This window comes from Rhineura floridana, chromosome 2, assembly GCF_030035675.1.
Source record: "Rhineura floridana isolate rRhiFlo1 chromosome 2, rRhiFlo1.hap2, whole genome shotgun sequence".
In the NCBI taxonomy this organism is placed as follows: Eukaryota; Metazoa; Chordata; class Lepidosauria; order Squamata; family Rhineuridae; genus Rhineura; species Rhineura floridana.
Window position 1 is genome coordinate 100,391,317 of NC_084481.1, and position 27,315 is coordinate 100,418,631.

General features: G+C 43.2%; 2 protein-coding genes across 5 annotated transcripts in view; one reads left to right on the forward strand and one right to left on the reverse strand.

Moving 5' to 3' along the window:
* Positions 1–449, reverse strand: part of DDB1 (damage specific DNA binding protein 1) — a 41,572-nt gene extending 41,123 nt beyond the window's left edge. The window contains exon 1 of the mRNA XM_061609786.1: positions 75–449. Within this exon, the coding sequence (XP_061465770.1) occupies positions 75–135 (61 nt within the window). The 5' untranslated portion in view covers positions 136–449. The remainder of the gene's footprint in view (positions 1–74) is intronic.
* TKFC (triokinase and FMN cyclase) lies at positions 328–25,672 on the forward strand. 4 transcript variants are annotated; one of them, XM_061609787.1, is made up of 19 exons: positions 328–430; positions 866–931; positions 4,382–4,571; positions 4,847–4,957; positions 5,037–5,218; positions 7,272–7,350; positions 8,200–8,289; positions 8,659–8,693; positions 8,765–8,849; positions 9,180–9,269; positions 11,594–11,710; positions 12,230–12,355; positions 13,365–13,502; positions 14,486–14,592; positions 15,984–16,087; positions 16,235–16,268; positions 19,132–19,221; positions 24,212–24,369; positions 25,455–25,672. In XM_061609787.1, the coding sequence occupies exons 2-19, from the start codon at positions 926–928 to the stop codon at positions 25,519–25,521; spliced, it is 1,809 nt and encodes a 602-aa protein (XP_061465771.1). In that variant the 5' UTR covers positions 328–430; positions 866–925; the 3' UTR covers positions 25,522–25,672. The 4 variants fall into 4 exon arrangements, with proteins under 4 accessions (XP_061465771.1, XP_061465774.1, XP_061465773.1 ...); XM_061609788.1 differs by lacking the exon at positions 328–430 and having other exon boundaries at positions 507–931; positions 24,212–24,358; XM_061609790.1 differs by lacking the exons at positions 328–430; positions 12,230–12,355 and having other exon boundaries at positions 502–931.
* The last annotated feature ends 1,643 nt before the right edge of the window (positions 25,673–27,315 follow it).

Sequence of the window (27,315 nt, forward strand, 5' to 3'; positions counted from 1 at the left end):
GCGGCCTTCTCGGCTTAGCCTTTCCCTCCACCCACCGGTGACAGTTAACCCTCCCCCCCTGCCGCCGCCATTACCGGTGACACAGCTGTTGACGGCCGTGGGCTTCTGTGCCGTCACCACATAGTTGCACGACATGGCGATAGCGGGGAGCGGGGTAGATGAAGAGGCACGGAAGGCGACGGGTTGGGGATGGGGAGTGCTGTCTTGATTGCCGCTCTACCGCCTCCAGCACCAGCGAGAAGCTGCTGCTAGAGAGCCCCGCGCGAGGCACCACGGGAAGTATGATAGGAAGGCTACTGATGCTAATACGTAAATGTGACAGCGCCCTTTTCTGGTCCAAGGGATGTAAGGCCCCAAAAGGAAGACTCTCTTATGCGCATGTGTAGATAAAGAGCCCCGTAGGAAACTAGGGCGCGCTACACGCCTGCTGGTAAAATAACTCTGGGAAGAAGATTGGGGGGGGGAATGGCAAGTCACGTGGAGTAGATAAACGCAGGCGCGCTTTGTGCGCGTCGTCCCTCCTCCCGCTCTACATGGCGCGTGACTTGTACTCCGTACCACTGTCAACTGCCAGAGCTCGAGCTTTTCTCTGCCAATCGACTTCTTTCTCCCATCCGTCAGGCTGGGCGCGCGTGGTTCATGCTCCAGCTAAGCGGAGTTTGGATTCCAGGGCGAAGGTCGTGGCTGGCTCCAGGCAGCCTGGCCGCGTCTGTCTCTCCCTCCCTCCGCTCCTACTCTGCTTCAAAGGGGTGTATGTAAAGGCAGCGACAGTCAGCCCCCACTGTAGCCCCAAAGGGACGTCCTTGATCTCCCCTCCATTCTCTGAACAGCTCTCATTTCTCCCCCTGCCCCGGCTCCGTGACAGGGTCTCAGATCATCCGCTGAACGGTGCGCTGATAACCCAAGAGTCGCAGCTCCTAACAGCATGCAGGTGAGACCCAGATATGCCTGGTCTTTGTGGTGGGGTTTTGAAGAGACTGCGGGGAGGTGCGGAGCCCCTGTATCCTTTCACGTCCTCACTGACACCACTGTATTTTTATTCCACTTCTACCAAGTCTGTCCTCTCAGCAGCCCTGTGAGGTAGGGTAGCCTGAAAGTTTATGACTGGTCCCAGTTCACCCAGCGAAGTTCATTACTGAGTTGGATTTGAATTGTAGTTTTCTAGTCCAAGGCCAGCCAACTCTGCCCCTTGTTGCACTGTGCTGCCTCATCCACAACCGTCCTGCTACGCTTATTGTTATGTGCCTTCAAGTCGATTATGACTTACGGTGATCCTATGAAAGCAACCTCCAATAGCATCTGTCGTGAACCACCCTGTTCAGATCTTGTAAATTCAGGTCTGTGGCTTCCTTTATGGAATTAATCCATCTCTTGATTGGTCTTTCTCTTTTTTGCTCCCTTCTGTTTTTCCCAGCATTCTAGTGAATCATGTCTTCTCATTATGTGTCCAAAGTATGATAACCTCTGTTTCATCATTTTAGCATCTAGTTCTGGTTTAATTTGTTCTGACACCTAATTAGTTGTCTTTTTCGCAGTCCATGGTATCCGCAAAGGTCTTCTCCAACACCACATTTCAAATGAGTTGATTTTTCTCTTATCTGCTTTTTTCACTGTCCAACTTTCACATCCATACATAGAGATCAGGAATACCATGGTTTGAATCATCCTGACTTTAGTGTTCAGTGATACATCTTTGCGTTTGAGGACCTTTTCTCGTTCTCTCATAGCTGCCCTCCCCAGTCCTAGCCTTCTTCTGATTTCTTGACTATTGTCTCCCTTTTGGCTAATGACTGTGCCAAGGTATTGATAATCCTCAACAAGTTCAATGTCCTCATTGTCAACTTTAAAGTTACACCTTCTACTCTAGAGGCAAAAAATATTTTTTATCAGTGACAATTCTTAGGCTGCTTACTGTAGAATCAGTTTCACTAGGGAAAAATGCTGAAATGGTTGTTTTTGTATCCTAAGTTTCTGACTCCAAGTCATAACTGAGGCTGCAGTGCAATACATGTCTACTCAGAAGTAAGCTCAATTGGGTTGCATGGGGATTACTCCTAGATAAGCGTATATTGGATTGTAGCATTACTCTGTTTCTGATAAGATTGCTGTTTCCACAGGTTTTTGAAAATCTCTTGGTATAATGCACTTGAAATATTTGTATTGTCCATTAGGGAATATTCAGGACAACTTAACAGCACAAAGAAATAACAATAAAACAAATATATTAGCAGTTCTGTTGTTGAATAATGATAATTGTGTAGCCAACGGAGCAAACAAAAGGGAAGCATTGGTATGCATGTGGGGTGTGTGTGTAGACTGGGAAGGTTTATAGAAATAGAAAAAATCTTAAGGGGGGAAAAACTCCAAACAGTGGATTCAGTATGCAGTTAGTGGCCACAGAATGCTGAATGTTGAGGGAGGACAGAAAACAAGACAGGGAGGTCAAAGGGAATATCCTGAAAGAATGTACCGCTGGCTGAAGCCATTGAACCAGAGTGCTCTATACTGCAACATTTTGTTGAAGGTCCCACTTGTATGTATCCGAAAGGCACACTGGCTAATATTATTAGAAGATTAAGCTTAAAATCAGCTTTAAAATATAATTGAATGCACTGAAGCAGAGAACCAGTACCAGAGTCCAAATTCAGCTACCACCCAGGTCGATTGTTTGCTTGAACAGTAGCAATTTGACATGGTATGTAAAAGTGATTAAAGAGGGTGCCAAGCATAATTTCAGAGGGCAACAAATTACATTTCCTTGCCTTTTTTGGTGGTTTATGGCTCAGCTGTGTCCATTTGAACCTTACTGCATTACCTGGATGTGGTTTTAGGCCCCATATTATTTATGCTGCCCTGGCCTCCTACTGGAAGGGCGGGATATAAATCTAATAAATAAATAAATAAAGGTTGTGAACACATTAGTTGCCTACCCCAAAACATTTCCATTAGCCGTACCTGGAGGGGGGATGGGTTGAACGGCTGATCAGTTGCAAAATCTCTTTGAAGTTGATTTAAAAAAAAAACTGCACTCAAGCTGATCCCACCAAGCTTACAGTAAAAGGGAGTGGGGTTTGACCAGTGTGCCGCCATCTTCAGAAGAGAGAGGTTGGAGACGCACTGGAATCAGCAGAACAGTGAGCATGTTTCTACCCTATGACTTGGAAACTTCAGTTAGTGCAGAATGCTGCAGCAAGGTTGCTGATGGGAGTGAGCAACACCTCTGCTCAGAGATCTGGAGTGGTTGCCAATTTTTTACTAGGCCAAGTTCAAGATACTACTATTTGGTATATAAAGCCCTTAACAGTTTGGGATTAATCTACTTGTGGGATTGCGTTTCCCCAATGTGCCCACTCAAGTGCTTCAAACTGCAGAATTGGAACTCTTACAGGTGCCACGTAATACTTGTTCCACACTTATAAGTTATTTTAGTATGGCAGCTCCTGCACTTTGGAAATCCCTGCCTATTGACATCAGGCAGGCACCCTCACTGTATTCTTATTGGTGCCTGCTTAAACTATCCAGACACATAGACGCTGATACGTTTTAATCTCTTTATAGTATATTGCTAATTTTAATGGTCTTTTAAATGTTTTTAATTACTTTTTTAAATTATTTGTTTTTAAATGATAATTTTACAATACAGTTGCATGCCCAGCTCTTTCCAGACAGAATGGAAAACTGCTTGATTACCTAGGAACAATTGCTGCTGGTTGCAGGTGGCGAAATAACTGATAAATTACAAGACTGTTAAATAGCTAGCATATTGTTATCTACTTTGGAATGAGGCTGGAAGTCTAAAAAAAAAATAGAAAATATATTGAGTATGATTATGATTGGACAAGGAATATATGCATAGAAGTGTTGCCTTCATTGTTACAGAGAACTTAGTTTTGATTCACAATTGCTGCTGCTGCTGCCATTGTGGAGGAGCAGCTTTTTCATGGATAGCTAGCAAATGCTGGCAATGTAATGGTTGTCTGGTTTCCTAACTGTCTGTTATCTAGTCCTTGTGTCTTAGGACATGACAGAAACCATGACAGGTGAAAGATGTGGATCTTTCTCTGAAAGCAATTTCAAGTGTTAATGCAAGTACTAACAAGCAGCATGCTAGTGACTTTTGTGTTCTGTACTTTCATTCTGCAACTCCAAGGCATTTGAAATGGGGGAGGGCAGGATGCACAGATTCAAGCAATGTATACAGCTTGCATCTGTCTCCTGCAAGAATTCAATTCCAGATGTTTAAAAAAGAATAATGATTCACTGATGCAATTGCTTATAAGCACTTGTAATGTCCAAAACTGATTGGACAGTCATAAGTTTGAAACTACCTCCATGTAAAAGGCTGTGCATTTGAGAACCGTCTTGTATTTGCCTATTTTAGGGCTCAAAGAAGTTAGTGAACACAGTTCTGGGTTGCGCAGATGATGCACTGGCTGGAATAGTGGCCTGTAATCCTCATCTCCAGCTCCTGCGTGGACACAGAGTGGCATTACGTGCTGACTTGGAGAATGTGCAGGGCAAAGTGGCACTTATTTCTGGAGGTGGCTCAGGACATGAGCCTGCACATGCAGGTTAGTGGAATCGAAGTTAGGGAAACTTTAGGCACATGGGACAGCATTTCAATCTTGTTTTCCTCACGCCACTTAACTGTGTGGCATGTCATGAATACAAAGAGAACAGGGCATTCTGTGATCCCATATTTATGTACAGCATAAACTGAAAACCTTTGTACTACAGTTCTTCTGACCACTGAAATAAAGTTAACATCCACAAAATTAAAGTGTGAGCAAGATGCGAGATGTCCTGATGCAGATGCAATGCAGCCATGTCTGTCTTCTTTCCTTAGGGTACGTTGGGAAAGGAATGCTCACTGGAGTGGTGGCTGGTCCAGTATTCACTTCACCTGCAGTAGGTAGCATTTTAGCAGCAATTCGAGCTGTGAAACAAGCTGGCGCAGGTATGGCAGCATTTCTGATGGGTGAACATCTCTCCTAAATGTGGAATATAACCAAATTCAAATCTTTTCTCTTCTGTAGTTGGGACACTGCTAATAGTGAAGAACTATACTGGGGACCGACTGAACTTTGGGCTGGCACTGGAGCAAGCACGAATAGAAGGGGCTCCAGTGCAGATGGTAGTAGTTGGTGATGACTGTGCCTTTACCATGCAGAAGAAGGCTGGCAGAAGAGGGCTGTGTGGTACAGTGCTCATACACAAGGTAGGAATCTTCCATCCCCAATTTCAAGGCCAACTTTGTCACTGACTGAGGAACTCGCTGTATAAGAGTATTACCAAGTGTGCATGCTGCTTTGAGGCTTAAGAATGTTGTAGAGTGTGAGACGCCCATAGCCGTTTCTTCCAGTATGTTATTCCTACAACTGCATAAAAGCACAATTCTGCACACAGGAATTAATGGTTGTGGCTATAAGATCTAATTCTGAAGATGTGGGAGAAAGTATAGTATTGTAAATACAAATCCCACCATAAAGCTGTAGGGCCTGTTCATAAAGTATGTTATGTATTAAGTGAGAATGAGGAAGGAAATGTGAAAAAGAGGTTGGCTGTTGGTTAAAATAGAGTAGTGTGTGACAAGATGGGAAGGGAGCCTTTTAAAGTGTGGTATACTTGTAAGCCCTTGGGACTGTCTTTAAAAAAGGTAAACCTTTTCAAAGGATTCTTGGCTGTTGCTTCACAGTCTAGGGGCTAAAAAGCTGTTTCTACTTTAAAAAGGAACTGACAATCCAGATGTTTTCATGAAATGTGTCTGGAAAAAATGAATGAGTGGCTCTGCTGAAATGGTGCTTGGGTTGCAGGCTTTATTTCCAAGGGGGAAAAGTGAATCCAAATGTTTTAAAAGGTTACAGGTTTGCTCTTCTGATAAAGTAGCAAGCGTGTTCTTCATTATATTAAGATTTGGATTCCCCACCCACTGTCCCTAAATGTTCAGAATCTTCCACAGCCAGTGATCACATCTTGGTAGATTTAAAACAGCAACAATATTTGTTGCTACTATCACACCTTTGTTCGTTATTCTTAATTTTATTATTAATTCACACTTTTTTTTAGAAAGGTTTTTTTCTGCTTGATAAGAGTGAGCTCCAATTGTATTAAGTTGCATTGTTTGTATAAAATCTGATTGTATTAAGTTAGTTTTACATTCCAAAAATATTTAATTTTTTTAGGTGATAAATGTTTTGTCAGATGCAAACTACAGTTGGGCTATAAATCTGTGCATTTGTTTTTTGGAAATAAACTCCACTGATTGCGGTGGGATTTGAATTCTGAGTAAACATGGATAGGCTTGAGTGGGACAGCTGCAATCCTAAGGATACATATTTGAAAGTAAGTCCAATTTGAACCAATTAGATTTAGGCTGCGTAGCCACCATACCTTTAAAGTACATTCATACACATGTGTGCACACACACCCAAGAGTCCTGGGAACTGTAGTTTGTTAAAGGTGCTGGGAATTATAGCTCTGTAAGGGGTAAACTACAGTTCCCAGGATTCGTGAGGGGGGAATGTGCTTTGAATGTGGTTTAAAGGTGTGGTGTGTACACAACCTAATTTCTGAGTAAACATAGTATTGGACTGACAGTGTGATGTCTTGAAATTAGCAGTGGTGCAGGCCCTGGGTATTTACAGACCAGGCTGAGTGACTAGCAAGGAATATGGAGCACAACATATATAAGTGACTTGCTCCAGGTGAGAACTCTGCTAGGTCTGCAACTGAGGTTGTCCCCACAAACTATTTTGCCGGAGGGATTCAACTGCATGCTGGGAATTTCGGTTTGTGCAATTAAAATGGATTAAAGTGCTCTGTCATCCTAGCACAACAAATGCTGGTGTTTGTTTTTTGTTTAAAAAGGAATTGTTGCAGTTAGGAAAGTGACAAGGAAATGCACTGAAAAGAGTGGGATGAGCAAATGTTTAAGGGGAAGACATATAAACACTGTTTAGGCAAATTGGAATGAATACTCATCGTCATATCTCCCTGCAAACAAATTGGAATGAAAGCTCAATAAAGATCAGACATAGTCTAATACTCTGCAGAAGCTTTGGGCAAGCAAATCGGGATGAATGCTCAGTAAACAGTTTGTCTGCAGGAGTGCCAAGTCACAGCATAACATCCTACCCAGAGACGTTCTGTTTCTCCTTTAGGACTGAAGCATCTGGCTGTGTCCTTGTAGTGAACTGAAGAAATGAATGGTGATCTGTTGTAATCCTTTTATTGAGAATGCAGCATTTTTCCTTACAGTTGTTTATGTTTAGGTAGCTGGGGCTCTGTCTGAGGCAGGTGTTGGTCTGGATGCAATTGTTCGCAGAGTTACTGCTGTTGCAGAAGCAATGGGTAAGTATTTCGGTAGCTCTCTTTTGGAGAGCCTCTGGCCAAAGGTTACATCGTTCTTTTCCATCTGGCAAATTAATCAGTGTAACAAAAGCATGCTGGCTTAGGTTCTTATGCTGACTTTTATGGGTTGGATGGTTTTGTTTTTGAAGTGCAGTGAGTGGGCTGAAGATTTAAAATTAGTGATCCCTGGAAGAAAGAACGCCTACATTCGCTGACTGAACCATAGTGATTATCTTATCAGATTAGGAGTAACATTCACTATTGCATAGTTTAACCTGTCTCACAGAGGATGAAATAGAAGAGAATTGTATACATTGCCTTCAGGGCCTTGAAGAAGAAGGCGGGGTATAAGAACATAAGAAGAGCCCTGCTGGATCAGACCAAAGACTTATTTGGTACAGTTTTCTGTTCTCACAGTGGCCAGCCAGATGCCTATAGGAAGCCCACAAACAAAACATGACTGCAGTCACACACTTTCACTCATGATCACTGGCAACTGGTATTCAGAGGCATGCAGCCTCTGATACTGGAGATAAAATAGCTAACATGATTAATAGGAATTGACAGCTTCATATAAATGTAATAAATATAAACCAATAATATTTCTCTTATTATATAGCAGATAATCTTCAAGTCTTGCCACCTTGAGCTCCTTCTGGGAGGAAGAGTGGGATATAAATTAAATAAATAATATAGTCCACCACTTTTAATCCCAAGCCACATTGTAATATTGTAATATCGTTTAGTGTTATGCATTGTAGCCCACGACATAGGCAGAACTTACTTGTTTGTTTCCTTGTACTGATGCTGAAACATCCATATAGAAGATGGAGTTTTCTTTTTGCACAGGCACCCTTGGAGTGAGTCTGTCCCCCTGCAGTGTCCCTGGATCTAGACCCACCTTCCAGCTTGCTGCTGATGAGCTTGAGCTAGGCTTAGGTGAGGAATGCATTTTCCACTTTGGAATGGTCTCATGAGCATTGTCTGTTTGCTCTGGGAAACTGTGGCTGTCCTTTGCTCTGGGAAACTGTATCCATACTCTCAATTACTAATTATGAACATTTGCCAAACATTGCAGGCATAGGTCTCAGTCTGAGGTGCATGAGTATCCATTCTTGGGTCAGACTCCTACAAGGCAAAGTTGTTTGTTGTTTTTCTTTTGTCTGTGGTGTGAGTTCACTGGCTATATATCACTAACTAGCATGACTAGGATTTCATCACTTAATTGCTCTTAAACTAAGTCATCTTCTCTTTAGGAAGAACGTAGCAACGGCAGGTATCAAAACTGATATATTGCTCTTTCTGCAGGAATCCATGGAGAAGCTGGTGTGCACAGGATGAAGGTAAGTAGGCTGTCCCCTCTTTGCAAGTCCAGAAGCACAAGCATGTCCACTTACACATATACTCTTCACAGATGACTTCAGCAGAACAGATAGTCAAAATAATGCTGGATCACATGACTGATCCCTCCAGTGCCTCACGTGTGCAGCTTAGACCTGGTGAGTAACAATTTTGGGGCTGGCCTACATATTATTCCTTCTATCCAGAGGACTCTGGGAACAATTTCACTGTGACTGCTTTTCTATATTAGCTGTAAAATATTTATTTATGTATTTATTTATACTTGCCAAATCAGTCATGTGGTAAGTTTGTACCAGAATACCAGCAATTGATAGAATGGGAATTTACTGTGTGATCGGTCATTGTGATCAGTAGTTTCACTGAAGTAGCTATGCAGAAGCTACTTCATTACTTTATTAGCACCTTTTGCATGTTAAGTATAACGTGCAGATTAGTTTTCAGTCTTACCACTTTGTTTTGTTTTTCAGGTGCTTCTGTCGTCTTGGTGGTGAACAATCTGGGTGGGTTATCCTACCTTGAATTAAGTGTAGTGGCTGGGTCTGCTGTGCATTGTCTTGGTAAGTTTCTGAATTTAGAATGGGGTTTAAGGAAGATTGTCTAATCTGTATTAAATATAGAGGGACATATTCAAAGATATCTATTGAAGATCAAAAAGCAAAGTTAAAGAAAAACTTTACAAAATTACATAAATCAGGGCTGCCGAAGTACCTCTAATCTGAGTGTAGAATTTGAAGCATTTTTCATTGTGCAAGCCAGCATTTAATGTTTGTAGTTTGTAGAGACTTAAAATAACTTATGATGCAGATTACATATGGCTATTTGATAAGGAATGCTTATTGCATTTGATTTATTAGATACTTTGATCAGCACTGGAAAAGTTCATCTGTTCCAGCCCCTTGCCCCAAGGCAGGATGGTTCAGGTGCACCACAGGTCAACCCACAGTCCAGACTAGTACACCACAAGCATAGAGCAGGTGCAGTGTAAAAAACTGCTTACAGAGCAGATAGCTTGAAATGTGTATAATGAAGTAAGCCACCAACTACTGGGGAAAGGGAAAACAAAAAACAAAGCAGGGCAGCTATCAGCTAACCCAGGGGACAGTTCCTTCATAGCTCAAAATATGACAGGCCTTGAGCATGAGCAAAAGTCTGAAAGTAAATGTGGGGTACCTCCACCAAACATTCTATCCCTGTGGGGCATCAGTATACTGCAGTCACAAAGTGTTGGGATGGAGCCTTTTTAATATCAGAGGAACATGCATTTAGGAAAAAACACACAATACCTTTCATAAACCCATCTAGCTCTGTTCCTGATCATGGTTAGGAGATTGAGAATGTCCCACTGGATCTTACACATCGCCCCTGCAAATTCCCTCCTTTCATTTCCCTTTCAGAGCAAATTATGGTGCAGGGTTAATATTAACTATCATCGGCTTCAAACAAGAGTTCTGTAAAAGGGTGGGGAAACTGAGCACAAGGGAAGGAGAAAGGAGCCAAGCAGATGCTCCTAATCTCATAAGTATTGTTGGAAGAGCGGGAATGTTACATTTGCAATAGACCTCTGTCTTGAATCCAGTGAAGAGGGTGTGTGAATGTGGCCCTACCATTTGTGGTAGAGTGAGGCAGCTGCCTCAAGCAGCAGATGCTGGGATGTGCTGTGATGCTGGAAGATAGAGTGGTGTGTCCCATGCAGCCTGCCCTGCCCTGCTAAGCTAGCTTGCTGCCCTCAGGTGTGGTGGAGGATGCTGTCTCATCACCAGTGTTGAAAATTTCAACTTCCTGTCTAGTTAGCTTTTGTACATGGGATGAAGGAGGGTTCCATCTTGTTCTTCTTCTCAGGTAACAAAATGTTTCAAGGCAACAAAATGTGTTAAGCCATCCCTGGAAAAAAGCCCCTCTGATCTTAAGCTTTCTTAATGTTTAATTTGTACTCTTTGTTTCATTTAACCTAAATAGCTTGTTGTCATCTTCTGTAGTGCTCCCTCTAATGAATTTTCAGATAATACCATATCATCTGTTGACTAAGATAAATATCACGTGCTTTCTTAATTTCTGCTTGTAAGATGACTTTTGCATCCCTACGATCATTAATGGATGCCCATGCAGTTGGTTCAACTGAATTCATTCATCAAATATGGGTGACAAGAACTGGGATGCAAAAGTCCCAGAAGGGGACATCACTAGTACTGTGTAAAGCATATCAGTATTTCCCTATTTCAAATTGGAAATGCCTCAATACATTTGGGTTGGATGCTCCTTCCATGAACCAGAGGGCTCCTTCCGTTTGCAGAAGGGACTGTAGTCTAGCCGAAGCCCCCATACAGAAAGAGGGGAAGTGAGTTTCACTGATCCCCCTTGTCCCTGCAGCCCTCCTCAACACCTTCCATGCTGCTCCTGAGGGTTCCCCCAACCCTCAGGGTAGTATTTGCAGGGGGAAGGAGAAATAGGCAAAAATCCACTCCTTTCCACCAGAGGGAGCATTCCATGAGTGGAGTTCTACTAGCAGGAACTCCAGATCCACACCCTAGGAATTGAAATTGTTGCTGCCACATCACGTTGGTGGTTCAAAGTAATCTTGTGATCAATCAGTATTCTGATTTCTTTCCCAATAACCTCCCTAGCCAATATTTTTAGTATTTAAAAGGATGATACACAGCTACATAGTTCTCACAATAGATCCACTGAAATCATTGGACTTAAGTAGCTTAAATCCATTGATTTCACTGGGTTTGCTCTGAGTGTGCGTCATGTTGAATGTTCATTCATTTAAAATGAAATCCAGCTTTTCCTAAATCAGCTCCTCCATGACTCGCTTCTTCCTCTAACCCTGCTCCCTTATCCAGAACAGTGCTTCTCAGTTTCTCTTGCTTCATCACTGCAGAGAGCCGAGGTGTTCATATCGCTCGGGTTTTTGTTGGCTCCTTTATGACTGCTCTGGAGATGGCAGGTGTCTCTCTTACTCTTCTGCTTGTGGACGATGAGCTCTTGGCTCTCCTTGGTGAGTTCTCGAGAAAATCAGTTTTCTTCTCAAATTTGCAACTTGAAAGATAAGTTGTGGTTTAACTGATATCTCTGTGTGGGTGTGCATGCATACTGTCTTGAAAATATGTATGACTTGTCGGAGGCTCACTTTCTTCCTGATAATGAGTAATTTCCTGCTTTCCAATATAGATAAAAAAGATAAAACATTATATTCTTGCCCTTGATCCAAATGGCAGCAGTTCCTCACAGTTTGGACAAATGTCTACAACTGGCTACAAGCCCACTGAGGGTGCACAATAGGCCAATAATAAGTATATTTAGACATCTTGTTAATATAAGACTCTTTTTGACAGGCTTTCCAATTCTATTATGTTGGGCTTGGTTATTTGAGTTCATAACCAGACCTTTGTGGGTTCTGCTAAGTAAATGCTGAAGATTCTGAAGAGTCCTTTGTTGACGTCTTCATGGATGTGAGCCAGTAGTGTTATGAAACTATCTACAACTGCATATCACAGTATTATATTCCAAATTCTAGATTCGGACACTACAGCTGTTTCCTGGTCACAACCTGCCAAAGTGTCTGTATCAGACAATAAAAGAGAGAGGGAGAGGATAGCACCCAAGGAGTCTCCTGAGGAAGAGGCATCTTTTCCAGCAGGAGGTACAGGCTGAAACATTTGCTGTCACACGGAGGGATTTCCTGCCATACTCTGGCCAGATTCATTCTATCAACGGAGAATGACTGTGATTCTGGCTACCAGTGATGGCAGAATGTACTTCTCTTAAGACATTGAGAGACAAAGTGGTCTAGAGCAGAGCTTGGAAAAGTTACTTTTTTGAACTACAACTCCCATCAGCCCCAGCCAGCATGGCCACTGGATTGGGCTGATGGGAGTTGTAGTTCAAAAAAAGTGTATTTTCCAAGCTCTGGTCTAGAGGCACAACAGCACCACCATTGTGTCTTGTTTGGAGGACTGGATGAGCAAAGAGGTGGCCAGGGTAGCATATGACTTTTTGCCAGTGGGAAGAAGTACTGGCTTCTGTTTTGTTCTGCTTCCATCTTGTCATCCCATTAATCTGTATTATGTAGAAAACAAAAGCTTTCATACCTCAGTTTCTCCATCTATTATAACAATAGATTCTTGGATTGTAGTATCTGCAGCATTTCTATCTGAATATGGAAACAGCATTTCTTTCTGAATATGCAAGAGATCATTTTGGTATGTTTATCTGTGAGCTGGCCTTTCTGTAAAAGAATGTGAGACAAGTGTTTCTGCACCAGTTAATGCATGTATCTCCATCATGATGACTTCAGCATAAAGTGATGACTTATACATAAGACTGGGCCATCATAGATCAAATACCACATGCAGAATTTTTCATATTATCTTATTCATTTCAAACATGAAACTTTTCAACTGAATCATTATAAGCTTTCAGCTGTTTCATCAGGGGCTGAGTAAACAAGTGATGAATATTCCACTATAGACATAGATTTGTGAATAGCCTGCTGATAAAGTGATGTGTTTGGGTAGAGCTTACCATTTCATGCACACATTAGTATGACAGGGAAATGCATTGCAACTTCAGTACTTGCTCTCCTAGACAAAATGTTAAATTGGGAGCCTTGCCACTATTGAAATGAAATAGCTTGTTGCCATTCCCTTTAGTGCCGGCCTCCCCCCACATGAGAGTGGTTCTAGACAAGGTGTGCAGTACGCTGCTGAGCCTACAGGAGAAGCTCAATGATCTAGATCGTGCCTCAGGTGATGGGGACTGTGGCAGCACACATGCACGGGCTGCCAGAGGTTAGTGCTTTTCCAACAATTCCCCTGCTGTTTCTGGAGCACATACCTTCAGCTTGTGTTCCATTCTAGGGTTGGGGGTTGTTTAAGACATTAGTGTACCACTTTTCTGAAGAACATGGAGAATATGAGCTGCTCTTCTTGTGGCCTCTCCATGGATGGATTATATATGCTGTTAATGGTGTGTTGGTAATATGTTAGGCTCAAACAGAGCAAAGAATATGCTGCAAGGTACTAAATTTGTTCCTGTTCAGGAGGGGAACTGTAGACTTGGTGACTTATGTGAAATGGCTTTCCGAATCTTCCTGCTGCTAAATGGCTCTTCAGGGATGCCACAGATGGAATAAGATACTGGGGGGGGGGGTGCTGGAAAACTATATACTCCTGAACTGAAAAGTGGTATTGGAACTTTTTCTCTTGATGCTGCAAATTACCATACTAATTCAGACATAGCAGCAGAATAGCTTTATGGAACAGGCTCAGTCCTTCCCTCTTTTTTTATTAGCTCTTCCTGGGACTTGTGCTGCTGAAAAATGTAATTGATTACAAAATTGAGGGCCCCTCCAGATAACCTTTTTATTGCAGAATGATGATTTGTGCTCTTGATGCGATTGGGACAGTCACACGTGATGGTGCTTTCAATACTTTCTGTGCCTGCAAAAGTTTGGGCTGGTCACACTGCTTACTTTCAATCAGTGCATATTGCATCACTTCCTGCTGAAATCCTGGAACTTTTCATACCACAAATGTTCCGGTTTATTTTTTTTGTCCTGCTTTGTTATGTTGTAGTCCCTCTGGACAGCAATAATGTGGTAACATTGGGGAAACATTGCAGGACAAACTAAAGCAGAATAAATCCATCACTATTGAACTATTATTGTGTTAAGAATCTGTTGTACAATACACCTGCAATAAAACAGTCTGGAGGGGCCCATAGGTCTAGCTGAAAGGTTGTCATTTCTAATCAGTGAGTGCTGTTTCCTCAGCAATCCAGGAATGGCTGAATGCAAAGCCTATTCCGGTGCATCCCTCTAAGCTGCTCTCTGCCCTAGCAAAGCTGCTCCTGGATAAGATGGGGGGTTCCTCAGGGGCGGTGAGTATTAGGTGTATTTGGGCACCCTGCTTAAGTTGTCCTTTGCTATCACCCAGGGGTGAGTGGTGGTACTAGATTTGGTCTGTGTAGTGGGGGAAGGAGCAAAAGTTAAGAAAAGGTCATAAATTATTTATTTATTTAGACTATTTCTATACCGCTTAATATATAAAAATATCTCTAAGAGGTGTACAAGAAAAAAGAACACAAGAAGTATTATAAAAAGTACACAATAAAGCCATAAATATTTTTATTGCTGATGCATAGTCTCTACTGTTTACAAGTATTTGTTCATAAGCTTGTGAATGCAAATGTAAGATTTTGGTTCATGTTAGGACACAGGGTGGAAGATTAACAATTTGTAAATAGAACATTTTAAACTATTGAAAAGCAATACTTGTATATGGAAAAACTGGAAGTTTTCTAGTTGTGAGACTGAAACTGGCCCTACAGTTGGTGAAAGACTCTTCATAGTGCAATGCTATTTCCATTTCTCATCAATAAATATTCTCTTTTTACATGAGAATTTTAAAGCTTTTTATTTATAACAACTGATGGCAGACCAGCAAATTCTCATAATATAATGAAGATTTTACTAAATTGGAGCAAGCATAGATACAAACATCACGGTAACAGTTTTCACTGAGAAATTTAAATGTAGTCTATTCATGCCACAGAATGATGTAGTAGAATGGGCTGTGCTACTTCCGTATGTGGGGGAGAGAGGTCACATTATGAAGAGAAGGTCTAGCACAGTATGGAGTAGGGTTGGGTGAATTTGTTTGCAAGATGTAATGTGATCTCTTACCAGCGTTCAGAAGTGTTACAATCCACTTGACTATCTCAGGACTCTGGTCCATCTCTTTCTTTTGTATTTAGAGGGTAAAAGCTTTCACAAAGGAAATTCAAACAGCAAAGGTGTTGGGCAGTGGAGATACAGGTTCATATCACTCTTTGATCATGAAACTCAGTGGCTGCCCTTGGGGCTAATCGGTCTCACAACATGATCAATATGCCGATAGAAATGATGTGCACTGCCAAGAGACCTTGGAACAATAGTGGGATACAACTACAGTATAATATTGTGTTTTACTAGGATCACTAAATTCCAATATCAGTTTGATAGCTGTTAGATTAACTTTATTAAACAGTTTGTTAAGAAACTGTGCTAAAGATACAGCTTCTTGTAAGAATGGACTTCTGAAAGAATTTCTGGTTCAGGCTTCTCTGTAGGATCAAAACTGCTTATTTATATATTTTGATGTATTTTAAACTATTGTTTTCTGCCTCATGTCGTAGGAGTAGATGAGGTGGAAATTGTAGTACATTAAAACGAAATGCTACATTACTACTGTAGACTCTGTCAAAGATGGAATCTTTATTTATCCTTACAGCTTTATGGACTGTTTCTGACAGCAGCTGCTCAGCACCTGCAGATTAATGATGACATTGCAGCATGGTCAATTGCCATGGATGCTGGTATTGATGCCATGATGCGGTGAGTGTGACCCTTACATGATTAGAGCACAGGAATTATTTGTGCGTCTGCTTGCTACTTCCATCCTTGCTGTGTAAAAGAGACCCTCTCTAAGGTGGGAGGGTTGCACATGTGAAGCCTGTACTACTAACTGTATTCCTCTGACAGGTATGGAGGAGCTGCACCTGGAGACAGAACCATGGTGAGTAGTGTACCTTACCACTGTCCTTCATGAAGGGCACTTCTAGCATAGCCATTTACTGCATACTTGCAGTGTTCCAAGCACTTATTTTTTTGGGGGGGACAGGCATCCACACAATGTCATGCTTGAGTTGTCCCCTTGTTAATGTCGATTTTCCCTTATCGGGGAAAAAACCTTATTAGTATTGGTAAGACCAACATAGATGCAAAAACTCCAAAGGTGTGATTGTTTTCAAAGTGAAACTATTCAGTTGTTGGACGGGGTTGTTTCTGGTGTGTTACATGACACTTCTGGGGGTATACTCTACTCCCATGCCTCCTGTGTTCTGGATTGGCATAACTGGGCATACCAGAGTCATTTTATTTCCAGGAACAGCCATGGTAAGGTTTTTGCTCTTGCTTTGGTGGAAACGGAAATAGAAATCTTACAGTGTATAGAACTTAGGGGGGGGAAGTACTAGAGAGGGACTTGTGCACCATCAGAAAGCCTAGCCTGGAATTCTCTTGCTAGGTTGTTGATGTGCAAGTCCCAGGGCTGTGGGGGGGGGGGGGGGTCCTGACAGTTTCACACACACATATCGAGTTGTTTAGGAAGGTCACAGTGAAATGGATGAGGACGCATTAAAGACCCTTAGAGTGAAATGCGATAGCCCTGCAACTTTTCCCTCCCCTCCTTTTATTATTATTATTTATTACATTTGTATACCGTCCCATAGCCAAAGCTCTCTGGGCGGTTTACAACAATTAAAAACATTAAAAACTAATATACAAATATACAAATTTAAAAACACATGTTTAAAAACACAATTCCTTTCAAGGAAACAAAGGCTGGCTCGCTATGCTTCTGTCCTGCAACTGGTGGGATAGTACCATCACTGGCTAATTCTGTGGTGGGCCTAATACTGCCAACATATCCACAATGCTCTCCCACCGGAGCAGAGCTGACTCCCTCGCTTTGCAGCTCGGCAACTGCAAATGCCGCCTCGATAGCTGCTTTGCGAGAAACTGGGGAAGCTTCTCCCAGTCTCCCAGTCCCAAAGGCCACACAGATGCCAACAACAAGCGCTGAGACCTGGCCGGTGGCGCCGAGACCTGGCCGGAGAACAAGGCGGGCGAGAGACCGGGGAGTGTGAGGCCTGCCTGGCCTGCAGGAGCCGCCCCCCTGGCTTTAGAGGCTGCCGGACCGAGCGAGCGAAGAAAGCAAGGCGAGCAGGCAGGCAGGCAGCTTGCCTGCCTTCGTTGCCACTGCTGCTGCCGGCAGGACGGGCCGCTTCTGTACTAACAGGCCCGGGCTCAGCTGGCGGCGCCTGGAGCCTTCTGCCTGAGGATCCCTCCGTGAGGAGCGGCCGCAGCCATGGTGGCGGTGGAGACCAAGATCATCTACCATCTGGACAACCAGGAGATGCCATACCTGGTGAAGCTGCTCATCCCGGCCGAGCGGGTGACGCTGGGCGACTTCAAGGCGCTCCTCAACTGGCCCAACTACAAGTTCTACTTCAAGTCTACGGACGATGATTTCGGGCAAGAATCCGATGGTGTTGGTGAGCAAATCCTTTACAACAGCTGCTCAATGTTTGAGGACTAAAATTCTTGGAGTGGCAGTGCTACAGTTTAAGGACAGATTATCTCCAGGCCTGTAAAGAACCTTGTTTTTTAAACAATGTTAATATTTTGTTTGAATTTTTGTGCACTGTATTCTTTTCTGATGTGTATTTTATATTTGTGTTTATTTTATTTTTTTGTGAGCTGCCTTGAGGGCCTGGCCAAAAGGCGGCATAGAAATAGAATGAATAAATAAATAAATAAATAAATAAATAAATAAATAAATCACTGCCTGCAAGGGTGTGTTAAGTTTGTAAAAGTGAGGTGGACAACTAATGCATGAGCAACTGTACATCAAACGTTTCCTGTGGTTGGACAATTAACAAATCGCACCTTGCTTGGTACTTGGTGTAAATGCTCAGTGAGGTGTAAGAGGTAGCGGGTGGGAAGCATGGAGAAAGGGGAGGGTTTATGCATCAACAAAATAGGTGCTTTAAGACATGCACTGCCCAGTGGTGTGGGTGGGATGCCATGAATGTAAAACACAAAATTTGTAAAGGTGTGGACGGTGGCATGTTATCCCATATTCTGATAAAAGTACAATGAGAAGGAAACCAGAAGAAGGCTTCCATGTGGAAGATGCCCTAAGTTCCTTCTGCTTCTACCATGGTGCTAGCTCAAGGCACAAGTGAAGACACACAATTTTTCTAACGTGTAGTTACTAACATGAACTTGTGTTGAAGAATTACAAAGGAGTAGTGGCTGACCTCTAGGTATTATGCACCAATAACTGTGTACATTAAAATAGCATGAGACTTAATATTTGTATTGGCAAGAAACTTCTCACAAACTTTTCAGTGATGTCTTTTGTGTTGAGGCCTACATAACAAATATAGCATGACTTTTACTGCTTTGTATTCAAAACTTTATATAGCTATATCTACCAGATCATATCACTTTTGCAATTACATTCCCATGACAGTGCTGCCCTGGGCTCCTGCTGGGAGGAAGGACCAGGATATAAATCAAATAAATAAATAAATCATAGATTTCAATCTTCTTTTGATCTCCCCCCCCCAAAAAAAAATCCTCTTCTCCCTGATCCAATCTTAAAACAGTCCATTACTTGGCATGCATTTGAGCCAGAAGTAAGAGTTCAGAAAGTTTGGAATATTTCCCATAACATTCAGTTGCAGCAAACATTGCCAAGGGTTCAAAGTTCATTCCGGAGACTTTGTGCTGACACTTGACAGGACAAGGACTATCCTTAACTAGCCATGATAGAGCTACTGATTGCTTAATTATTCTTGTCTCTTGGCTAGCTGGATTCACTCTGTGCTGCTGCTCAAGTGCTCAGAGCTCTGAAGAATCCTAAATCTAATCCACTGCAGGTTCTGACCAAAGCTGTACAGGTGAGTATATTTATGTACCTGTAACTCAAAGCTAAAAACTTTTTCATGGTTTAGGGGGATGAAAAGGGAGATGTTAAGCAAGTTTTCTCTCATCGTCAACCAAGGTCTCCATGCGGGTTGTATAGTTCCCTCTGCAGCTTGCAGATAGGAAATGCCTTTGCTCCTCCCCTTCTGTTGAGGCTCAGTCTGTTTCCTGTCTCAGCTGTTTCCTGTTTGTGACCCCCCCCTTCACTGAATCTTTCTTTTTCTTTTTTTTTGTTGATGGAGTTTTTCCTCTATCTCTCTTTGTTAGCGTTTTTTGTGACTGTCTGTCCTTCATTCCTTTAAAAAAGACAATTTTTTCCTCCACATCTTTTGTCTTCACTTATTCTCTCTCCGCACCACCCTGGTGGGTTCCGGGTGGACAGAAAGGACTTTGCCTGTTAAAAGTTCTACTATGGGAAAAACCTCACAAGTCTCATGCTCCAAGGCTCCAGCTTCCAAACAAAAAACCCACAAAGGGCTCAGGCAGCACTTGGTGGTAACAGCAATCAGCACCCATCTGCCTGAATCTGCCTGCTCCTTTTAAAGCCATGATAAAGTTTGAGTGGGATAATAATAATAATAATAATAAATTTTATTTATAAGTCGCCTATCTGGCCGAGTTAACGGCCACCCCTTCAGTGTAAAAAAGGCATTAACTATGCAAAAAAAGTCTTATGTTCTAGAGGCTGATATCATGGAACAATTCAAGACTCCTGCCATGGATGGCCTTATCATGACACTAGTTTCTTATGCACTCCTCTCCAAAGAAGGAGACACCCAACTGAAGAAGCCCATGAATGCAGGTCAAACCCTGGCACTTAATCGTTCGCATGACACCACTGCCTTATCTATTCACATGTCTATTTCTGCCTCTGTTTTTGCCAGGGCAGCTATGCAATGGATTGATGACCTACTGGAAAATCCCAACCAAGATCCAGTTAGGATCAGGAAGACTCTTCTCAAGGTCTCTAGGGTCACAGCCTTCATAGCTGATGCTACAATGGACTCAACTCAGTTCTCCTGCAGTACTGTGGCAGTCAGAATAGTGGTCCCTAGGAACCTCTGGCTTACACACTGGGATGAAGATGCCTCTTCACGTGCAAGTCTGGTATCTGTACCATTTGCTGGTGCAAAGCTTTTCGGTGACACAGCAATGAAGGATGCCTTGGTGGAAACCAGATACAAAAGAAAGTCCATGCCTTTTGCAGAGAAAAGAGGACAGACATTTTCCCAGATGCTCCTTCCAGTCCTTTCGTGGCTCCAGATTCTCAGAGCATAGGTGAGACCTCAGAAGTGGCCAGGCTTCATGGAACCATCCAAGATTCCAGCAAAGGCCTGAGCAGGGCCATCATTCCTGAGACTTTTCCAGCCAATCTTGCCAGGGCCAACAACAACAATTCTTAACCCTTCCCCTTGCCACCGGTGTCAGGGAGACTTCCTTCAAAAGTGGCAGTCAGCAACTCTGGGCAGATGGGTTGAAGGTAATGAAAGAGGGCTGCAAGACAGAACTTAAAAAATGTTAGCTTGCCCAGTTTCCAAGTCCCTTTCAAAACAATAAGCAGGATGGAGGAAATGCTCTATTTACTAGAGACTGTGGCCAACTTCTTCTCAGGAATTTACTCAACTTTCTTCTTGGCTGGGAAGAGGGACAGGTCCTGGCATATGGTCCTCAATCTAAAAGTCCTCAATCAATTCATTACTTATAGAAAGTTTAGAATGGAAGCCCTTTTGAGAGGCCCTTTGCTCCATGGACTTTATAGCTTCAGTGGACTTAAAGGAGGCTTACCTCCACATTTCCATATTCTCAGCTTATCACTGCCTGCTCTGCAACAGATCCCACTACCAATACAGAGTGCTGTTATTCGGCCTGGCCTCCACATCCTGTGTGTTTACAAAGATGATGGTGACCTTGGCAGCAAGTCTGAACCTCCAAGGAATGCACATATAACCTTACACAGATGACCTCATGAGACAATCAGTCTTCCAGCAAGCGCAGAAGAGTGTCCAGGTGACATTAGCAGGGTTGAAGGGCCACGGCTTCTTAATAAACAGTCTGAAGAGCCATATCATGCTGTCTCACCAACTGTAGCATCTGGAAGTGTGGCTGGATACAGAACGGGGATCTCTCTTTTTCTTCAGAAACAGTTCAGAAAATCAAAGCCAGTCTTCTTTCTGCTTTGTGCCCATTCCACAGACATTATGGTGCTAGCCCGGCTGCTGGGCATGATGGCATCAGCAATAGGGACCTTATCCTGTGCACATCTTTATTCCTCTATTCTTTCCAGTGGTTGCTTCTTCACTACTAGAATAATATAGCTCACAACCACTACCATTTTATTCTCCTCTCCAGGGCTTTCATGGAGTCCCTTTGGTGGTAAAACTCTGACCTCCATCTACACAAAGGTGTTACTCTTCATGATTCACCCTCCTCAACAATCACAACTGATGCCAGTCGGGAGGGGGGCTCATTGCAAGGGCCAGTATGTCCAGAGAATATGGTTGGTGATGAACACCCAAAGAGGCATCTACTGGCTGGCAGTAAGGATTGCTCATCTTGTCCTCAGGCACTTGCGTGCAGGCTTAATGCCTGCAGGTGGCCATGTCAGGCACTGGCTGAGGGCCCCTACAACTTGGGAAGGTGAAGCCTCCACTGCCCAATCCCCGCCAGCATCAAGTTACAGGGTGTGACCGGACTGTGGTGCAGTTCATGGAGCTGGAGCTCCACTCTCCCAGGCAACACCACCACCATGCATGCATGCTTAAATATGCCCAGTTGAACTTTCTGTTGCATTGTTGCATGCCCACATCATTCCATCTGGAGTAATGGCAGGCAAGCGTGTTGACGTGGTGATGCAGAAGGTAGCACAACCGGGTGTATTAAAGCATGAACATGCACACGGTGGTCTGGTGCCCAAGAGCCCACCGCACCTGCTGCCAGCCCTGCTTGCATGATGTCTTTCAAACAGGCAATATTGTCATGAAGGCCCACAAAAATCAACAGGTGGGTACCTGCTCCCAAGCCCTCCAAACAGAGGCAGTCTGTCTTCTGATCTGGGCAGAAAAGAACATGAGATCCATTGTGGTGGAGTACATTCAGGGAGACCTGAATAAGACTGCAGATTGGCAGAGTCATCAGGAACTGTTTCCAGGGGAGGAGACTCTGAACCGGGAGGTCTTTTGGACTCTCCAGTGGTGGTTTGGCAACTTCAGGATGGACCTCCTTGGATCCAGACTGAATCATCAGATCAAATATTCCTTCACACGATTTCTGAACCAGGGAGCTGAACACTGGATTCCCTCTCAGTCCCCTGGCTGAGAGTCCCCTGACTATTCTATTCTATGCATTCATACCCTTGATTGCCAAGGTGTTGAAGAAGATCGGAGCCCATGTTCTGATGGCTCCCTATTGGCTGAGAGGTACACGGTTCTCGGAAATCATCTATCTAGCTGTCTCCCCCCTTCAACTTCACCAAGATCTTCTCCATCATGGTCCGCTTTTTCAGTCAAGCACACACTGGCTCCAGCTAGCCACCTGAAAACTGAGTGCTGCCCAAGGTAATTGATACCGTTCTGGCAACTAGATGTCAGTCCCCAGTTTGCAGCTACCAGGCTACTTGCACCATTTTTTTTTGGATGGTGTAAGGATCCCAAGACAAATCGAGACAGCCTCCATTGCTGACATTTTGTCATTTTCTCCAAATAGGCTTACATCCCAACACATTAAGAAGCCAAACTTCAGCATTCTACTTGGTCCTGTAGGCAGTGTTTTCCAGATCTCTGTGTTCATGAACTATGCTAAAGTGATTCCTTCTGGGAGCTTCAGCTGTTCAACACCATTTCCCAACCTGGAGCTTGGGAGTGGGCTCTGAACTGGGAACTCTTTTGGTCTCTCCAATACAGTTCTGTCTGCAATCCAAGAAGCTCCATTTCGAGCTTCTAAATACAGTCTCCTTGAGGCTCCTCTCCCTAAAGTTTTCTTTATGAAGGTGGCCATTACAATAGCCCACAGGGTTTCCAAGCTCTGTCTGTCAAAAACCACTTATGTGTGTTGTACAAGGAGAGAGTAGTCATTTGTACTAAGCATTTATACCCAAACTGAACTCAGTCTTTCATAGACGACAAGAAATCTTACCCTCTTTCTGTCCTAACTCTTCTCACCCCAAGGAAAAGGTGTGGCACTCCCTGGGTGTCAGGTGAGCCCTTAAGATATGTATTCCTACCACCCTGGAGAAGAAAGTTGCCTGTTTTAATCCTGTTGGATAAAAGCCTATATTTTGTTAGACTACAGGGTTCTGCACCTTCCTTTTCCCTTTCATGTTACAGCCCTGCTGCCGCATCAGCAGTGTTCTCCACTAATACCCCAATGTTGGAAATTTGCAGGGCAGCAACATGGTAAACACACAGTACATTTACCAAACCTTATAAAATTGATTTTCACACCTTTGCAGAGGCTGCTTTTGGGCACAGAATTCTACAACAGGTTCTGTCCCCTTCTGCATCCAACTTGGTTCTTTTAGTATGTCCCACTTAGAGAGCTGTCATTCATGAGAGAAGGAACAGTTGTTCTTATTGTAAACGATATACGTGCATTGGGTGTCCCATATCTGTAGCTCTATCTATTCTCAAGTCAGCATAAGCCTTGATACTAGGCATCTGAGAAAATTTCAGCTAGTATAATCCATGTGCAATAGTGCTACTTTGGGGATTTTTAAGATTCCCAAAGCAAACACTTACAGTCCCTAGACATAATCCTACAGTGGCTTGTTTGTAGCACGAAGGCTAAAATGTAAAGCATTGCAGCAGAGATGGGGATGTAGGGAGTCCAAATGATGGCTTATGGTTCCAAATTTAGAAGCCTATGAAAGCTTTTGATAGTATCTACTGGCTGTTAATTCCTTACAGATGATGAGTACTGAGCACCTACATACCTTTTCTCCCATCTTAATTTCTTGGTTTTTTTCTGCAGGAGGCAGAGGCTGCTGCTGAATCTACAAGGAATATGGAAGCTGCTGCAGGCAGAGCCAGTTACATCGGCTCAGCCCGTCTAGAGCTGCCAGACCCTGGTGCTGTAGCAGCTGCAGCTATTCTTCGTGCAGTGATGGAAGGATTACAGGTTAAAACAATGTAACTTTAGTGATAACATCTATGGCATGGCCGCATTTAGAATACTGTGTACGGTTCTGGTTGCCTTATTTCGAAAAGGACATTGTAGAGCTGGAAAAGGTTCAAGAAAGGGCAATCAGAATGATCAAGGGGATGGAGCAACTCCCCTGTTGAAAAGGTTGCAGGATTGGGGGCTTTTTAATTTAGTGAAAAGGCAAGTAAGAGGTGACATGATAAAAGTATATAAAATTATGCATGGCATGGAGAAAGTGGATAGAATTTTTTTTTCTCATAACAATAGAACTCGTGGACATGCAATGAAGCTGAATAATGGAAGATTCAGGACAGACTAACAAAGTACTTCTTCACACAGCACATAGTTAAACTATGGAATTTGCTCCCACAAGAGGCAGTGATGGCCAACAACTTGGCTGGCTTTTAAAAAGGATTAGACAAATTCATGGAGGATAAAGGTTATCAGTGGCAACTAGCTTCTAAATAACAGTTGCTGGAAACTGCAGGGGGGCAGAGTGTCCTTTGCATGGGCTGGTTGGCCACTGTGAGAAGAGGATGCTGGACTAGACGGCCCACTGGCCTGATCCAGGGGACTATTCTTATACAAATAAATGAATCTAATCTAGCCTAAGAGCAGATTTTCACTTAGATGTGCATCTATAGCTCTGTTTAGGTGTTCCGTTTCAACAATAAAGGGGCAAGTGGGAATGTGTGGGATGAACTCTGTTCCATGATGATGCATGTGTTGGGCATGCTCCCTGGCACATGCATGATCAGCCTTGGGCTGAACGAGCTGCCTTACTTATTTGAAGCATTTCCAACATGGGAATAGGAACCCTGAGAAGGATGGACTGTAGTCAGTGGTAAGGCATTTGTTTTGCATGCAGAAGGTCCCAGGTTCAATCCCTGTCATCTCCAGGTAGGGCTAGTGATGTCCTCTTCTGAAACTCTGGAGAGCTGCTGCCAGTCAGTGAAGACAGTGCTGAGCTAGATGGACCAATGGTCTGACTCAGTATAAAGCTGCTTCCTCTGATTCAGATCATACTGCAACACTTGCTAAAATGTCATATCACAATTTCTGTCCTGTGCAGGGCTCTCTTGGGACTCCAAGTACCTTCCAGATGGCAAGTTGATGTTCCTATCATACCTTGCTTCTAACACTTCCTGCCTGATAGCATCCTTACAGTGAATGGCATCAGGTGTTTACATCACCTTGTGCATAAGTACAGGTCTGTGCTTTGTCTTTGTTTTGGGATCAGTACTTCATGTTTTATGAATTTTGGCTGTAATAAAAGAGTCCTATCTCTGGCCTCTGTTGTCTATTACTTCATAACTTTTGTGGCAATACATCCATATTTACAGAAGCTCTTCTTGAAAATCTTTCTTAAAGGCCATGCACTGGTACATTTAACAAGATAGAAACTTTGTATATTTTATAAGCTAGATACCCCTTAGATCAGGTGTGGAGAACCTTTGGCCAGGGCTGATGGGAGTTGTAGATCAGCAACATCTGGAGGGCCAAAGGTTCCCCACACTTGCCCTAGATCACAAGACCAGGATGGGTTTTTCCCCCCATCATAGCACTTTGCAGAAGACAGCCATGATTTTAATAAATCCATAAAGTATAAGGCAGTCAATGGCAACTAGTCATGATGGCTATATCACTTCTGGTATTGGATGTCATGCCTCTGAATACCAGGTCCTGGGGATCACAAGCAGGGAAAGCACAGTTGTGCTAATGCCCACAGTGCATGGTATTGGTCTGATCAAGCTAGCTCTTCTGATAGTATTTTTCTGGGGGGAAAATGAAGCTCCTTTATTTTGAAGACAACTATTGACAGACCTACAGCCGCCATGACTATTTGGAACCTCGATGTTTAGAAGCAGGATACCAATCAATTCCATTTACTGGGAATGGCTAATGCCTTTATGTCCTGCTTGTGGACTTTCCAGAAGCATCTGACTACGAGCGGGGGGGGGGATGCTGGAATAAATGGACCCTGCAGGGCTGCTTTTTTGATTGTTTTTATTCTAATAATAATGCAGGGTAATGCAGAGATCTGAGATTTCAGCATTCAGGAGTAAAAAGCCTTGATAAGAAAATGTATACCACTGTGTTTCACAGAAATAAAAGCTCTCCAACCCTGTATTTTGTATACCTTTCTCTGAAAAAAGATTTGTTACCCACCCTTCACCACACGGTCGCAGGGTGGGTCACAACAGTGTGAAATGTAGCATTTAAAAGAAATGTCAGTCACAACTAGAATGAGTCCGAATATATATATTAAGTGTCAAAAGCCAGGGCAAAGAGGTGCAACTTCAGCATATGATACAAGCTGCATGATGAAAATGCTAGACACATATCTGTAAGGAGGGAACTCCACAAAATAGGCTGCCACAGAGAATGCCCTCTTCTGAGCCACTATCACCACCCAAGCTGAGGGTAGAGATCTGCTAATCTTAATATCTGAGAAGGTCTGCAGGGTACAAGACAGTCTTTCACATTTTGGGGTCCCAATTTAGGGCTTTAAATACTGGTGTGAGCACTTTGAATTGGCCCTGGGAGGTCTGGTAACCAATGCAGCTGTTTTAAACGGAGATTTATGAGTTCTAAAATGGAACCCTAGCCAGTAATCTGGCCATTGCATGTTGGACCAGTTGAAGTGTTTGAGTCATCAAGAGTAGTTCCACAGAGATCACATTGCAATAATCCAATTAGGAAGATACCAGAGCATGGAGTACCATGGCCAAGTTACCTCTGTCCAAAAGGGGCTATATCTGGAAAAAGGCACTCCTATCCACTGAGGCCACCTGAGTACTCAGTGACAAGATTGGACCCAGGAGCACCCCAAAGCCATGGACCTGCTCTTTCTTTCTGGAAGATACCGGAGCATGGAGTACCATGGCCATGACTGGGCCTAAAGCGAGACTGGAATGGATCCAAGTAATTGG